The sequence below is a fragment of the Nannobrachium achirus genome, assembly GCF_963921795.1.
Source record: "Nannobrachium achirus genome assembly, chromosome: 10".
Lineage (NCBI taxonomy): Eukaryota > Metazoa > Chordata > Actinopteri > Myctophiformes > Myctophidae > Nannobrachium > Nannobrachium achirus.
The window spans coordinates 4461623-4476622 of record NC_137819.1 but is presented as its reverse complement, the minus strand read 5'-3'; the positions used below and the strand labels follow the sequence as shown (position 1 = coordinate 4476622).

Here is a 15000-nt window from a genome sequence, read left to right as displayed (position 1 = left end):
GTGTCTGCTAAATGCCCATATTGTAAATTGCAACTGGTGTTGAAAATGAAACCTTCGCACACAGGCCTTAGTAACCATTTGCTGATCCAGCCAGCCAGTTTGACCTACAGTATAGTGTAGGTCAAGGCATTCTCTGCCGCAATGTTCTGCATGTCAATTGAACAGTTTCTTTTTCAGCACTTTTGGACACAAAACATGATGTGATTATGCACATCAATGCTTTTAGAACAAGGCGTGATCTCAAAAGTCACAAGGCACGGGCTGTGACAATGAGGTGTCAAAGAAGACAAAAAGGAAGTTGACTGGGAGAAGCAGGGTGCTTATCGAGCCCTACCGCTGCATGGCTCCGTTTTCATAAATAAATAAAAATTGTCAGTGTTTACAGCACACTTCAAGAAAACAACATGATTAACATGGTGTTTTTGCACACATACATGTAGCAAACACTCCCACACATGTGACCCTCGCTCTCTCTCATGCACACTCACAACTCTCTCTCTCTCTCTCTCTCTCTCTCTCTCTCTCTCTCTCTCATGTGAGAATCAAAACAGCAAAGAGCTACCGGTACACGGAGCGGGTGCGTGGTGCTATTCCGATGGCCTTAAAGTCAGAGAGAGAGAGAGACATCCGCAACGAGCTGTGATGTGCTTGTACTGGTGACTGCTCTCCATTCCGACATGTCGCCACTCCGACATTGACTTCTTATTGTTGGAGTGGCAACACTTCCATAGAGGTTAGGTTTAGGTTTAGGGTTAGGGTTAGAGATATTGTTAGTGTCGGAAAGGAGACATGTCGGAAAGGAGACATGTAACCGCTTGTACTGTATATCAGCTGTTATCGTGCGCAATGCTGTTGGCGGGGTTGAAGTCTTCTCTCTCTCTCTTATATGAACTCAATAGAGCATCGCAGTTGAAGCCCCACCCCGTCCTCACTCTGGTGTCGGAAGTGTTTTCTCCATTCATTTCTTGCATAGACATTTCATAAAGTATTTATTTAAACGTTTTTAAGCCTTGGACAAAGCCACCTCGGCTGGAGAGGAATCATGACAATATTCACATTTTTTTTAATGCAAAGATTAATTCGAAAGCTGAAAAAAATGGCAGGGTACAAGACTGTGTACATCATTATTTTTAAAATTGCGGAAACTACACTCCCAGAATGCTTTGCGAATGTTGTTGTTGTTTCCTGAAATATAGCCGTTAAATCACGCTCAGTTTAGTTATCCAGGCCAGCATATGGCCTGAAATGTAGTGATTGTCATCTCTGTGGACTCTCTTATCGTCATCTTTAACTAGTGCATCATATTTGTAAAAGAACGTATTCGCTCACGGGAGTTCTGCTGACGTGCAATAATCTGCCGGGAAGACAGGGGGCAGTAAGCTACTTCCGCGGTAACCGCAAGATATGTGAAAGAAGAAGAAGCTAGACCAATCACAGACGTCGTTTTTACGTTTAGCAGTATGGGAAATGCAGTTCTTCTCCGTGCGATCTTGATTAAAACGTCTTTTTACTAAAACTAGAGTGATTGCATACATACTCGGGGGTTCTACAGGAGCATATGGAACCATTTTACAACCACCAGCCTAGCGGTAAGTGTACATTGAATTGCTACGACTTTGTGGCTGATAATGAAAAACCCTATGGTAAATATGAATGGCCAGCTTGCTTCCGACACCTCACTGCGATGCTCTATAGGCTGAAGAGTCCTGGGTTAGAGTCCATGTTCAATTATGTGTCTCACTTGACTGGAAAAATAGTGCCTGAACTATCTTCCAAGAATTGCATTTTATCAGTTTATCTGCTCTCCTCCAACTCCAAGTTACATTAAACCATAACTTATGGTTCTCACAAATGTATGTGCACATTCTCCATGTTTCCACCTCAAAATGCTGGATTATAGTTCTTCAAATGGACCCGACCTCTCTCACTCTCTCTCTCTCTCTCTCTCTCTCTCTCTCTCTCTCTCTCTCTCTCTCTGGCACATCGGATTCGGATCTCCGTGCTGTCGTATTTTCAGGCCATTGGAATATGGAGATTTAGCCATACGGAGCATCACTGTGGAATGGGCGTACTATTCTATTAACACTAGTCTGTCATAGTTTTGCCATACCTAATGTAGATTAACTGCCAAGGCCTTTTCCTATTGTACTTACGTACTTTTATTTTTATTAGTTTTGAGGTTTTGTTTTCAATTACAGTTTAGTGAGGTTGCTAGTTTTGCTTAGTTTTTATTTTTTGAAAATGCTTAGTTTTAGTTTAGTTTTTATTAGTTTTAGTGTTAGTTTTAGTCTTTTAGGTAATAAGGGGTATTTGTTAGGGGTGAGATTAAAAAAGCTCCGGAAAAAGTATTGTCTAATAAAGAAAATCAACAAAACAGCATATTGTGGAGAGTAGCAGTAATGTTGAGACATACAACTTCTCTCTTTGACCTCACCAACTGGTGTTTTTTATTTTTTATTTCCACTAAAGACAAAAGACGAAAACTAAGGAGATTTTCTCTATAATTTTAGTTTATTTTAGTTAGTTTTGTAAACACACAATACCGTTTCAGTTAGTTTTAGTTTTTTTTTTAAACGCTTAGTTTTTATTTTTATTTCAGTTAACTAAAATGTTTTTTCCATTCTAGTTTTCGTTTTTTAGTCAGTTTTCGTTTACTATAATAACCTTTCACGGTTGTTCAAAGTCTTTTCTTTCACACAGAGATGTGCATGTTGCCGCAGAATTCGGATGTGTACCTTTTCTACAGTACATAAACATACTTTGTGCGTGTTTTCAGCGGGTCCACACGGTTTCAGCAGGATCCGCTTTCCTGGTTTGATTAAGCGTCCCGCAAAGCTTGGCCAATGTGCTCCTGGACAAACACGCGCACCAATTGTCATATCATGATTATTGTGACAAAAGAAATGTACGATATTATCGCAATAATCAAAATCCATCATCCTGGGGCCGAACATTTGCCCAAAAAATAGCAGATCTACAAGCTCTCTTGTAGATCGGCTATTTTTTGGCAAATACTTTTATTAGAGAGTGAAAAAAAGACTGTGTCAAGTACATAATATTATAAGTACCTTTTACCAATTATAGAGGGTTTAAGTTGTAGCGGATATGCAGCTCGGCAATTAAAAGGTGAATTGATCCCAGTGCATGACTGAGGACGATACCGCGATAAATTAAATCTCCACAATACGATTATCGTGAGTGTTTTTTATCAGGATAAACGATAATATCGCGTATCGTCCCATCCCTACATCTTAGGCACTCCATGTTATGGGAGGTGCAACCAGGGACGTGCTGGGCCCCTGATTCAGCCCGGGAAAAAGAGTTGGAGAGGCCCTCATTGTGCGCTATAGAGAGAGATCTCTCTATAGCGCTGCTGCTACTCAAAGATTTGCCATTTCAGATCATGACAAGTGACAAGCCAGTGGGCCAATTACATGAGTTATATTTCTTTGTTGTCGGGTGGAAACCTTGTATGTCCAAAACCGTTTGTTTTGTATTTATCATTTTAAAAATGATTTAAACTAGTGAAAACAGCCGATCTACAAGCACACAACGCCTCGCACCGCGAGGCGTTGTGTGCTTGCAGGGCCAGTTTTAGCTATAGGCGGTATAGGCGGTCGCCTAGAGCGCCGATCTCAAGGGTGCGCCTGCCGAAATGGAGTGTTTTTTTTTTATATATTATAAAAAAGAAGAAAGAAAAAAAAAACATTTCGGCGCCCCCTCTATTGGTATTATCTCACCAATACGACCCAGTTGCTTACTATGTGTGTCAATTGTTTTTTATCCATCATAAAAACTCGAGCGTCAGAGGCAGAGCTCTCAGTGTCTGCACTCTGCAGCCTGCTTCCTTCCCTTAGCACTCACTCGAGTCGGCTCGGCCGTAACAGGGCGAGGTGAATGAGATTGGTACTACCCCCGCCCCCGCACTCTTCATCAAAGGGGGCGCCGCACAGCACAGGGCTGGGAGCTTGAAGTGAAGCGTCACTGTTTTGCAAAGTTACTAATAATTAGGCCTACCAGTGTCCTGGAATCGCAACGGATTTCTCTTGTTGTTCATTAGTATGTGAATTGCCTGCCCTGAAGCATCGACGGTTGGGTAAGTGATCTTGTTTCCAGCAGGCTGGCTGGCTTGACATTTTTGCATCATGTTGTTGAACAGTTAATGATCCACCCAACCTGACCCAACACGGGCAAAAATCACGCCAAAACCCGAGAAAATGTCATATTATTGAACAGTCATCCAAACCGGCCCAAAACCGACAAAATTCACGCCAAAACCCGCAAAAATCGCGCGCGTGCACACTTCGCGCGCGCGGGAGTGGGGGGGGGGGGGGGGGGGTGGCGCATTCCAGAGAGCTCGCCTAGAGCGCCCATTAGACACGCTACGTCCTTGTGTGCTTGTACAGTAGATCTGCTGTTTTCACTACTTTTGTGCGACAGCCTTGTATGATGAAGCAGGGCTTTGCTTTGCGAAAAAATTTACACATTTGAAACTTGGAGATACAAGGTTTCTGCCCGACAGTGACGATTTACTTTGTTGGCCGCCCAGCCCCCAAAATGGAACAAAGGCAGAGATTTTATGTAATTATTTTTCCTAATGGCCGGCCTGGACCGGCTGGGAATGAACCGGCCGTTCGGGAGTTGTCCCTCTTTTCCCAATGGCCAGCACGTCCCTGGGTGCAACTCCACAGAAAAGAAAGTTCCAAAAAGAAAGGAATCACTGAGTGTTTCACCCTGCTGCCGGTCAGTGTTGTTTTTGACAGCAAATTTTGATTTAGTTTTAGTCATAGTCTCTTGAATAAAATGTCATTTAGTTTTAGTCATAATTTAGTCAACTGAAAAGTCTAATTTTAGTCGACTAAATATCATAAGATTTTAGGCGACTAAATCTACAGTTGATTTAGTCAACTGAAATGTATTTTGGCAGGCCTTGATGGCATCGAATCTGGTTTAACACTTGTTGCGTGCTGAAAATAGCCGATCTACAAGCTCACAACGCGTCGCGCTATTTTCAGCACGCAACACCTGAGAGCAACCAAACATAAAATGACTCTCTTCTCCACTATTCCCTCCCTAAGTCTAAGTTTTAGTCTAGTTTTTATTTTGTTGACGAAAATTGTCATTTAGTCCTAGTCATCACAGCTTAGTTTTTATTTTGTTTTTATTTAGTTTTCGTCAGTGAAAAAAACGCAGTCGACAAACATTTTTCGTCATAGTTTTAGTCGACAAAATCAACACTGCTGCCGGTGCCCATGCAAGGCCACCCGGTACCGCTGGGTCCTCCTCTCCTATCTGGAAGGTAATTGCACCCACATGGCACCCCGGGTCAACCCGCTGAAGGAGACGAGTTAGACGAGGACAACCAGGTGAATTCAATTAACTCCCCAGTATGGTAGACGCAGTGAGCCTTCCAGGGCACAGTGTTTACAGTTTGGGGCATCCTGATCCCCATGGCAACTACTGTAACACAGCAGCTCTGAGAGGAAATGGATCCCATGAGGCCGGGGTCCATTTTTAACACTCTCACGCAGAGTTAACTGATGTCCACTAGACTGAACATGTATCTCCACGGTATTATCATATAGGCCTGAACACATTATTACGCAATATTTTATGCTTTAAATATACACAAATAGCAGATCTACAAGCTCGCTGCGAGCTTGTAGATCTGCTATTTTTGAAAAATCTTGACAATTCGTGCAAATCTTTGAATATTTTGACCCGATTCTATAAGTGTCTTCGAAATCCTTCTAAGGTTTTTTTTTGTTTGTATATATCACGTTTTTTCAAAAATAGCAGAGCTGTATATCTGCTATTTTTCACTGGTTAAAGCATTCAATAATTCTAGGCCTAAATGGGTTAAATGTGCTATGAATGAAGTTTGATAAATTGGTTGATAAAGGGGTGATTGCGGTTACTACCAAAACCGGCTGTCAGTCCGTCAGTCAGTCCGTCTGTCCGTCACGTCATGTCACACTTTTGGCCCTTCTCTTATCTCTGCCTCCGTTCGCCCCATCCATGCCAAACTTTGCACACACACTCCTTGGCTGCCAAACCACAATCTCCACCCCTAATTTCTCACATGGCTCTCTTCTAGCGCCACCATGAGGCAGATTCTTGCAAAACACATTTTTGGACACTGCTCCTACAGATTTTGGCCTAAAATCACGCAAAGTGGTGCACAGTATCTCTAAAGTCATGTCATCAACATGGATCTGTCCCATTTCCCATATTCCCTCCTGATTGGCTACGACTGCCTTCTAAAGTTAGTTGGCCTTTGGTGCTGTCCATTGTTTGAGGGCACAAAGGCCACATGCCAGGGCAGGAAGGCCATCAAATAAAACAAGATTTTAGTCCATTGAAAGATTTTTTTTAATTTAAGGGTTAGGGATGATAACCTCATCTGCAGTGAAATAGATGAATGATGGTATTTACAATCTGATCCATGCTCAGCCCTGCACCAATCAAAGTCACTGGATTGGTTTAAAGATGGGGAGTTAAGATTTCGGAATCTCAACAAAAGACACTGGTGTCTACATGACTGTCTACATTTTGACAAGAGAGAGACAGAGGAGAAAGTGGTACAGTCAGCTGGGGCATTAAGGCCACTGTGGCCTCAGGTCATGCCATTAGGGGCACAAGGCCAAACTGAGGGGCAACGGCGGACATGGCATTCATAGCCTCCATGAAATTCCTGCCCTGGACGTGACGGTCGCTCATCTCCCGATTAGGGAGTCTTACTGGTTTGCATAGGCGATTTTAAGGTGTTTATGGGTGCACTTGCAACCCCTGGCAGCCAGGGGATGCAAAAAAGTGTCTGTTATTTAGCTCTGGTGGTGAATTTGGTGGTGAACTGCTCCTAAAGCCCTCTCTCTTAAATGTATTTTACACACAAGTTGTTGCAAAAATAAGTAAATAAATCAAATAGACATATGCTCATGGTGTCTAGAAAAAGCACAGTTTATATTGTGTTACAATTAGGTAAAAAATAAACCTTACAAACCCATTAACACTTTGACCGCCACGGAGGTCATATGACGTCACGCTTTTACCCCCCCCGCGCTGCCACCGGCGTCAGTTGACGCCGGAATGTCTTTTTTTTAATTAACACAAGATTAGGAGCATATGTATCACTGACGCTTGGATTCAGCCGTCCTGGGCCCTGGAATGACTAAAATCACCATGGTTACCATTGTGTGGCCAATCAGCTTGTGTTACCATGGTGATTTGGTACATGACCGTCCTCCCCAGGCCTGGGATTGCTGGATGGACGGCAACTTTGGCAAGAAGCAGCAGCCATGTGTTTGGGGGGGGGGTTTAGTTTAGTGCTTTACTATACTACTGAGGACTACTTCTACAGCCGTTACATGTGATCTGAAAAGTTTTACTGGATCGTCATGGTTCATCGACCAGGCCACCAGGGACCACCGAGCCGCGGCGTCGCAGCGAAAAGAACTGCTATATAAAGTAAGTGGTTGTTGCTAGATTGATTGATTGATACATACAGTGGTGTATTGCCGTGTTTGGGGGGTCGCCGACGTCGCTCCGAGAGCAAGCATGAGATGAGAGATGATTATGCTCATCTCGGATCACAACAGGTGGTCCGCGCGCGGACCACCGATTGAGCAGGGCGTTTAGCTCAGCGGCGTCAGTTCAGAAAAAGCTAAGTTATGGCAACATGACTGGTGTCTTTCACGCGCGCGAGGCTCGCGTGCAAGACACCAGTCATGTTACCATACCTTGACAACAGGCACGATTACAGTACATTTTATTATATTCCCCCTGTAGCCAAGGTATGGCAGCTGCCATAGCTTGCCATACCCAATTGACGCCTCTTTAGCTTAGCTTGGTGAGAAAGGAGGACAGATGCTCCATTTAGTGCAAAACAAACACATCCCAGCAAAACAACCACTATAAGTCACTCGCAAACGTCGCAGTCTGACCAATCCAGCGAGATGGAGATCGAAAAAGAATCCCAGTGGTAATCCTCATTGTATTTTTATAGTTTTATCGTGTTTTATTCTAAAAGTAACCTGGTGCCAACGTTGTTTGCTAAGCCTGCTCAGATTTCCTCTCTCTCTTCCTCTCTCTCTTCCTCTCTCTCTCTCTCTCTCTCTCTCTCTCTCTCTTTTTTTTCCCGCTAGAGAACCAACTGCGTTAGAATAAACCTTACAGCCATGATACAAGAGAGAAAGTTGGGGAGAGAGAGATTGATTGATTGATTGATTGATTGAAGACTTTATTAGAAGTTTGCATAGGAAAAGGTACAGTTTCATGACGGTACAGTTCACTGGTACAAGGTCTACTAAAAGGAGATCATGAGATCCATGAAAAGACTAGGCTTATTTCCATAGTAAACCATTGCAGTATCTCATATAACATTGAATGACAGACGGATAGAACACAGTACTATGCAGTAGATATAGTCAGGAAAAAAGGGGGAAATAAAAAACAGTATAAAAACATACAGTAGGTAAATACAAAGAAGGGATTGATTGATTGATTGATTGATTGAAGACTTTATTAGAAGTTTGCATAGGAAAAGGTACAGTTTCATGACGGTACAGTTCACTGGTACAAGGTCTACTAAAAGGAGAGCCATGAAAATACTAAGCTCATAGTGCCTTGCTGGGCTATGAGCTTGTAGATCGGCTATTAGGCATCATATGTAAATGGAAGATCTACAAGCTCATAGCGCGGTGCCGGGCTATGAGCTTGTAGATCTGCTATTTTGGAAATATATGTACCTGTGTATATAAAATGTATAGCAAATAATTATATATACCTTATGGTAATTATGTTTTTTTTTTTCATAATTACTCTTACTTGCAGTTGCCTGGTCTGGATTCTAACATGGTGAAGTTTGTCGCAGTTGGCTTGACTTTGTCAATACAAACATTTCCATATGAATGTACATCAATTTTTATTTAATTTTATGTATTATGACTTTGAATTGCTCAGGGTAGTTTGACCGTTTTAGTTTGAAGTGACTAAAATGATGATTGCAATGGAACACATCTACAACTATACTGAAGTGAAACAGCAATGTAAAGTTTTTTTTTTATCTTTATCAGAGTTTTTATCTTTATTTTTGAGATGTCTGATGTCTAACTGAAGGCTTGAATAAAAAATCCCAGGTCAAAACACAGTGGATTCTACTCTGTCTCTCCTTCATCCTGGGAAGATGAAAAAAGAGCCTCTGTCAGTCTCCTGGCTTCTTCCACTTTCCTGCCTTATAACTAGACCACGGTACAACTTTTTTTTAACTTTTTTTTTTACAGCATTATGGCCGGTACCCTGTTCTTCATTTAGAGGTACTGTGTGTTCTTGTACCATTTACCAATTTGTTACTAGGGCTTCTGAAAGTTTTTTTCCTTTGACCTCAATTATCTCAGAAAGTAAATTTCTGATGCTCCTTTTTCATCTGTACAGCTTTCGCTCTCCCTCAGGTTTCTCCACAGCAGAACACCACAGCAGGGCGAAATTTTTATGGTGAAAGCTAAGGTTCCGACTCTATATTCTCTGAAATTTTTGTCAATTTTCGTACATCCTACCATTTTCAATTTATTCCGTCAAAAATGAATGGCCGTCTATGGTGGCAAGGGTTTTACCCTTAAAACCCTTAACATTGTGGCAGTCAAAGTGTTAAAAACAGAATAAACCGTACAAAATCCGAAAATGTTCGCACGCGCTCAAGTGTGCGTGCATGAGGAACCCAGTCTTGCACCCCTTTTAACTTGTCTAAGCGTCTGTCTCTCCGTGCGTATATGCGTCATGGACTCGGTGAATTATAACAATACGGGCATAAGGAATATACAGAACACCAAGACAACACACACAACCTAGGCTATGAAGGCATTAAACATCGCCCTCTGCTAGCCCTGGCGTCCTCACTGGTGAGTCCTGGCTATAGACTTGTAATGATGAATGCTATGTTATGCTGCTGTGCTGCCTGGCTAGGCTAATGTTTGGGCTAGCTAGTGGCTACTGGCTAATGGCTATGGTGTACCAGAACGGGAGAACCAGCTGTTTCCTAACACTGGGGTCTGGACCGATGCGGCGGACACGTTGTATGGGTCACAACGCACTGAACGCAGTGTGAAGCAACCCGTTGTGAGCTTGTAGATCTGCTATTTTCACTACTTGTTTGGTACAGGGTAGTAATGTCTCTTGGTTCACGGGCTAAAAAGTTTGGGAACCATCATGCTTGCTGTTGCAGACAGTGGTGTAAAGTAACTAAAGTAGATTAACTGAAAAGCTCTGGGAACTGAATGATTTTATGAAACTGACACTTGTTGTCTGACTGTCTGTTGGTACCAAAAAATCCAGGCTATATCTTGCTGGATGGTGCGTGTGGAGATGTTAGGAAAGCCGTTCCCGATTGTGTTACATTTAGCTCAAAAAGACTGCGGAAACCTGAATAAAACATGATAAAAAACGATAAAAAACGCCAATTTTCCGCGCGCGCGCAAACGTGCACGCGCGGGGGGGGGGGGGGGGGGGGGCACCCAACAGCCAGTTGCGAGTCAGGCACCACAAGGGCTTGTGGCGCCCCTGTGAAAACAGCACACTCGCGGTGTGGGGCGTTGTGTGCTTGTAGATCTGCCATTTTCACCTGTTTTGTGTGACATATATGTATGTCTTATTTTTTTTTTATATCATTTTTATCCCACGGTTTTGTAACCCATTTTTCACCCAGTGCCAATTGCCTATGTAATCCTGGGCTCTGCTCTCCCTCTGCCGCACCTGGGGAGACAACGGACTGACCTCATGCTTCCTTCTATGCACGAGGAGTCCAAGTCGCTTCTTTTCACCTGACATGGGGATTTCCCCGGTTTGGACGTGGCGCGTGGAAGGAACACGTTATTCCAACCAGTTCCTTTCCCCGCCATCAGGCGCCCCGGCTGGCCAGGGGGAGGCAGTATAGAGACCAGGATTACTGCATGTTTTTGTGAGGGTATCAACCCTAGGAGACACGGGGAGAACATGCAAACTCCACACAGACATGTACCGTAATTGCTGGACTATAAGCCGCACCTGCATATAAGCCGCACCTGCTAAATTTAGAACAAAAAACTAATGTTTAATACATATATAAGCCGCACCTGACTATAAGCCGCAGGTGTCCTTCCTACTTCCTGCTAGAGCTCCCCTGGTGGCCGTTAGCTGTATAAATCTATATATAAATCCTTGTTAAAGACCATTATAAAACTAACTAACTGGCTGTTAGCTGTAAAAATCTCTATATAAGCCGCACCGTTGTATAAGCCGCAGGGTTCAAAACATGGGAAAAAAGCCGCGGCTTATAGTCCGGCAATTACGGGTATGTCTTGTATGACGAAGCAGGGCTTTACTTTATGAAGAAAACATACAAATTTAAAACTCGGAGATACGAGGTTTCTGCCCGACAGTGACGGCACAGCGTAAATGGGATTCTTCTCCCAGAGCAGGACACCACTCACCGCCTGCAGGCTCTGGAGGCGCTGAGGGGGCGTGGCGTACGGACTGAACTTGGGCTTGGCCGGTTTGCCCGCCGCTCGGTCCTTGTGTCTCCTGCTGCTGATGTGCTGGGGGGAGGGCGAGAGAGACGAGACAAGACGTCAGAGACACATACTGTACTTCCCACACAGATCATAACCATCTAAGGAGAGTTTGAAAACATGATAATATATCGTCGTTGTCGGGCGGAAACCTCGCATCTCCAAGTTTCAAATATGAGTTTTTTTCACCAAGTAAAGCCCTGCTTCATCATACAAGGCTGTCGCACAGAAGTAGCCCGCGAGGCGTTGTGTGCTTGTAGATCGTCTGTTTTCACTAGTTTGAATCATTTTTAAAATGATGAATGCAAAACGAACGGTCTTGGACATACAAGGTTTCCGCCCGACACCGACTATATACCCTTGTTTTGGGTTGAGATTGGCACATTTCCTGAGGCAATCTGCCCAGGTCATGCATCTTCTTCATTTTTAGTTTTTTACTCTCAAAAAAAGCATCTGCAATGTAGTGCTTTTGAAACTACATTGCAGTGCACATCATGGGGTGATCACTGCTTGCCTCCTTTTGAATTGTTTTAATTTTTATTTATTTTCTTTTGATTTTGTTGCTGAGTGCAGGTCAACAGACAAAGTGACATGAGTGAGATGAAAAAACCTGAGTGAAAAGTGCCAAAGTGAACCAGAGACATCGGTATTTGCATAATAAAGCGCCAATGAGCGCAGAAGGAGTCATTACAGGGACACCATGCACACGACACTTTCTGCTCAAGGCCTCGTCCTGCGAACGGCGGAAAATATTCACGAGAAGAGGTGTGTTTTTTTTTTCTTTTCCAAGTTTGTTTTGATTTTGATTGACGCATGCAAACAGATGGCTACGGCTAGAGCAACACACAGAAATCGGCGGTGAAACGCTGCATATTCATGAACACCTGGCCAAAAGTTAACAGCAGTGGAGTAAGCAAACAGTCCTGATTACCAACAGCACAGCGGAGCGTTTCTTCTTTTTTACATCACGACACGGAGACGCCAGCAGAATCCCTTGTGGGAACGGGGCGTTGTTACCATTGGATTTATGATCCTCGTTCCTTGTTCTGTGTTAACCCATTTAGGCCTAGAATTATTGAATGCTTTAACCAGTGAAAAATAGCAGATATACAAGCTCACAGCGCGGCTGTGAGCTTGTATATCTGCTATTTTTGAAAAAGTCGTGAAAATGTGTGCAAATCTTTGAATATATGTATTTTCAAAGCGAGCGTTTGTAACTCAAATGTTGCTTCTGGGGGTGGTCCCTGGAACTAGATATTTTGAGATGAGGGTCCGTGGCCAAATACATATCAGTTTGGGGGCCACTGACATAGTAGTCTCTCAAGAACAGACTAACTGAGGGATGTGTTTGATTATTGATGTCTTTATGAGCTGCTGTAACACTTGAAATTCCCCTCTGGGATCAATAAAGTACCTACCTACCTACCTCCCTACCTCCCTACCTACCTACCTCCCTCCCTGCCTGCCTGCCTGCCTGCCTGCCTGCCTGCCTCCCTGCCTGCCTGCCTGCCTGCCTGCCTGCCTGCCTGCCTGCCTGCCTACCTACCTACCTACCTACCTACCTCCCTCCCTCCCTCCCTGCCTGCCAACCTACCTACCTACCTACCTACCTACCTACCTACCTACCTCCCTCCCTCCCTCCCTCCCTCCCTGCCTGCCAACCTACCTACCTACCTACCTACCTACCTACCTACCTACCTCCCTGCCTGCCTGCCTGCCTGCCTGCCTGCCTCCCTACCTACCTACCTACCTACCTACCTACCTACCTACCTACCTCCCTGCCTGCCTGCCTGCCTGCCTGCCTGCCTGCCTGCCTGCCTACCTACCTACCTACCTACCTACCTACCTACCTCCCTGCCTGCCTGCCTGCCTGCCTGCCTGCCTGCCTGCCTGCCTGCCTGCCTACCTACCTACCTACCTACCTACCTACCTACCTCCCTCCCTCCCTGCCTGCCTGCCTGCCTGCCTGCCTGCCTGCCTACCTGCCTACCTACCTACCTACCTACCTACCTACCTACCTACCTACCTCCCTGCCTGCCTGCCTGCCTGCCTGCCTGCCTGCCTGCCTACCTACCTACCGACCTACCTCCCTCCCCCCTCCCTACCTACCTACCTACCTACCTACCTACCTACCTACCTACCTCCCTCCCTCCCTGCCTGCCTACCTACCTACCTACCTACCTACCTCCCTGCCAACCTACCTACCTACCTACCTACCTACCTACCTCCCTGCCTGCCTGCCTGCCTGCCTGCCTGCCTACCTACCTACCTACCTACCTACCTACCTACCTACCTCCCTCCCCCCTCCCTCCCTCCCTACCTACCTACCTACCTACCTACATGTTATGTGTGTCAAGTCTTGACTGTTGGGAGTATGCTATATGGACTGGATGAGTATGCAAGTGCATGCACGGCACGTGTACCGTTAGTGCCCATTGAGATCGGCACATTTTCTGGGGCAACCTGCCAAGATCACACAGGTCACACGTGTCTTCTTATTTTTTCACTCTCAAAAAAGAGCCTGCAATGTAGTGCATTTGAAATTACATGGCAGCTGTGCACATCATCGGGTGATCACTGCTTGCCTCCTGTGAATTGTTTTTTTATTTTAATTGAGACATGGTGGTACTGCAGCTGAAAATGCTCTGAAAGCCAGGCAGAAATGACCAAGTATCCCTGGGGAGGCTCTCTCCATTCCGACATGTCGCCACTCCGAAATTGACTTCTTATTGTCGGAGTGGCGACACTCCCATGGGCCTAAGGTTTAGGGTTAGGGTTAGAGATAGCTCTGGTCCATCGCGTCTCCTCCCGGAGACGCTCTGACAGACCCGTCGGGAAACGCCTGGACTCGAGATTGTCGGCCCCTCCGAGCGCTCAACATCAGTCAAAATAAACAAAACCGTTTCACTACTCACCAAACCAAAGGTCGGTTTGCGCTGTTGAAAGTCTATTCTCCGCGGTGGTGAACCCCTCCGCACCCCACCTACTCTGTAAAATACATTATTTTTGGCATGAAATAAAGTGCATCCAACTAGCCGCTTATTTCCGGGTTGTGAACCATTGTATCTGCGGTGGCCGCTAGGTGGCCTGAGGTGTGTGCGTTTTATTTCATGACAAAAATAATGTATTTTACAGAGTAGGTGGGGTGCTGAGAGGTTTACCACCGCGGAGAATAGACTTTCAACAACACAAAACTACCTTTGGTTTGGTGAGTAGTGAAGTAGTTTAGTTTATTTTGACTGATGTTGAGCGCTCGGAGGGGCCGACAATCTCGAGTCCAGGCGTTTCCCGACGGGTCTGTCAGAGCGTCTCCGGGAGGAGACGCGATGGACCAGAGCTAGGTTAGAGATAGGGTTAGTGTCGGAATGGAGACATGTCGGAGTGGAGAGATGCACTCTTATCCCTGACTGCAGCTCTGTATTCAGGATTGGTAATTTAGCCTGAAACCTTTTGAAAAACG

At 44.8% G+C, this 15000-nt stretch overlaps 1 protein-coding gene across 1 annotated transcript in view; it reads right to left on the bottom strand.

The window, feature by feature from the left end:
* Window positions 1–15000, bottom strand: part of LOC308292360 (zinc finger protein 385D-like) — a gene marked incomplete at both ends in the record, with an annotated part of 114918 nt that overhangs the window by 7903 nt on the left and 92015 nt on the right. The window contains one exon of the mRNA XM_080734673.1: window positions 11463–11567. Within this exon, the coding sequence (XP_080590799.1) occupies window positions 11463–11567 (105 nt within the window). The remainder of the gene's footprint in view (window positions 1–11462; window positions 11568–15000) is intronic.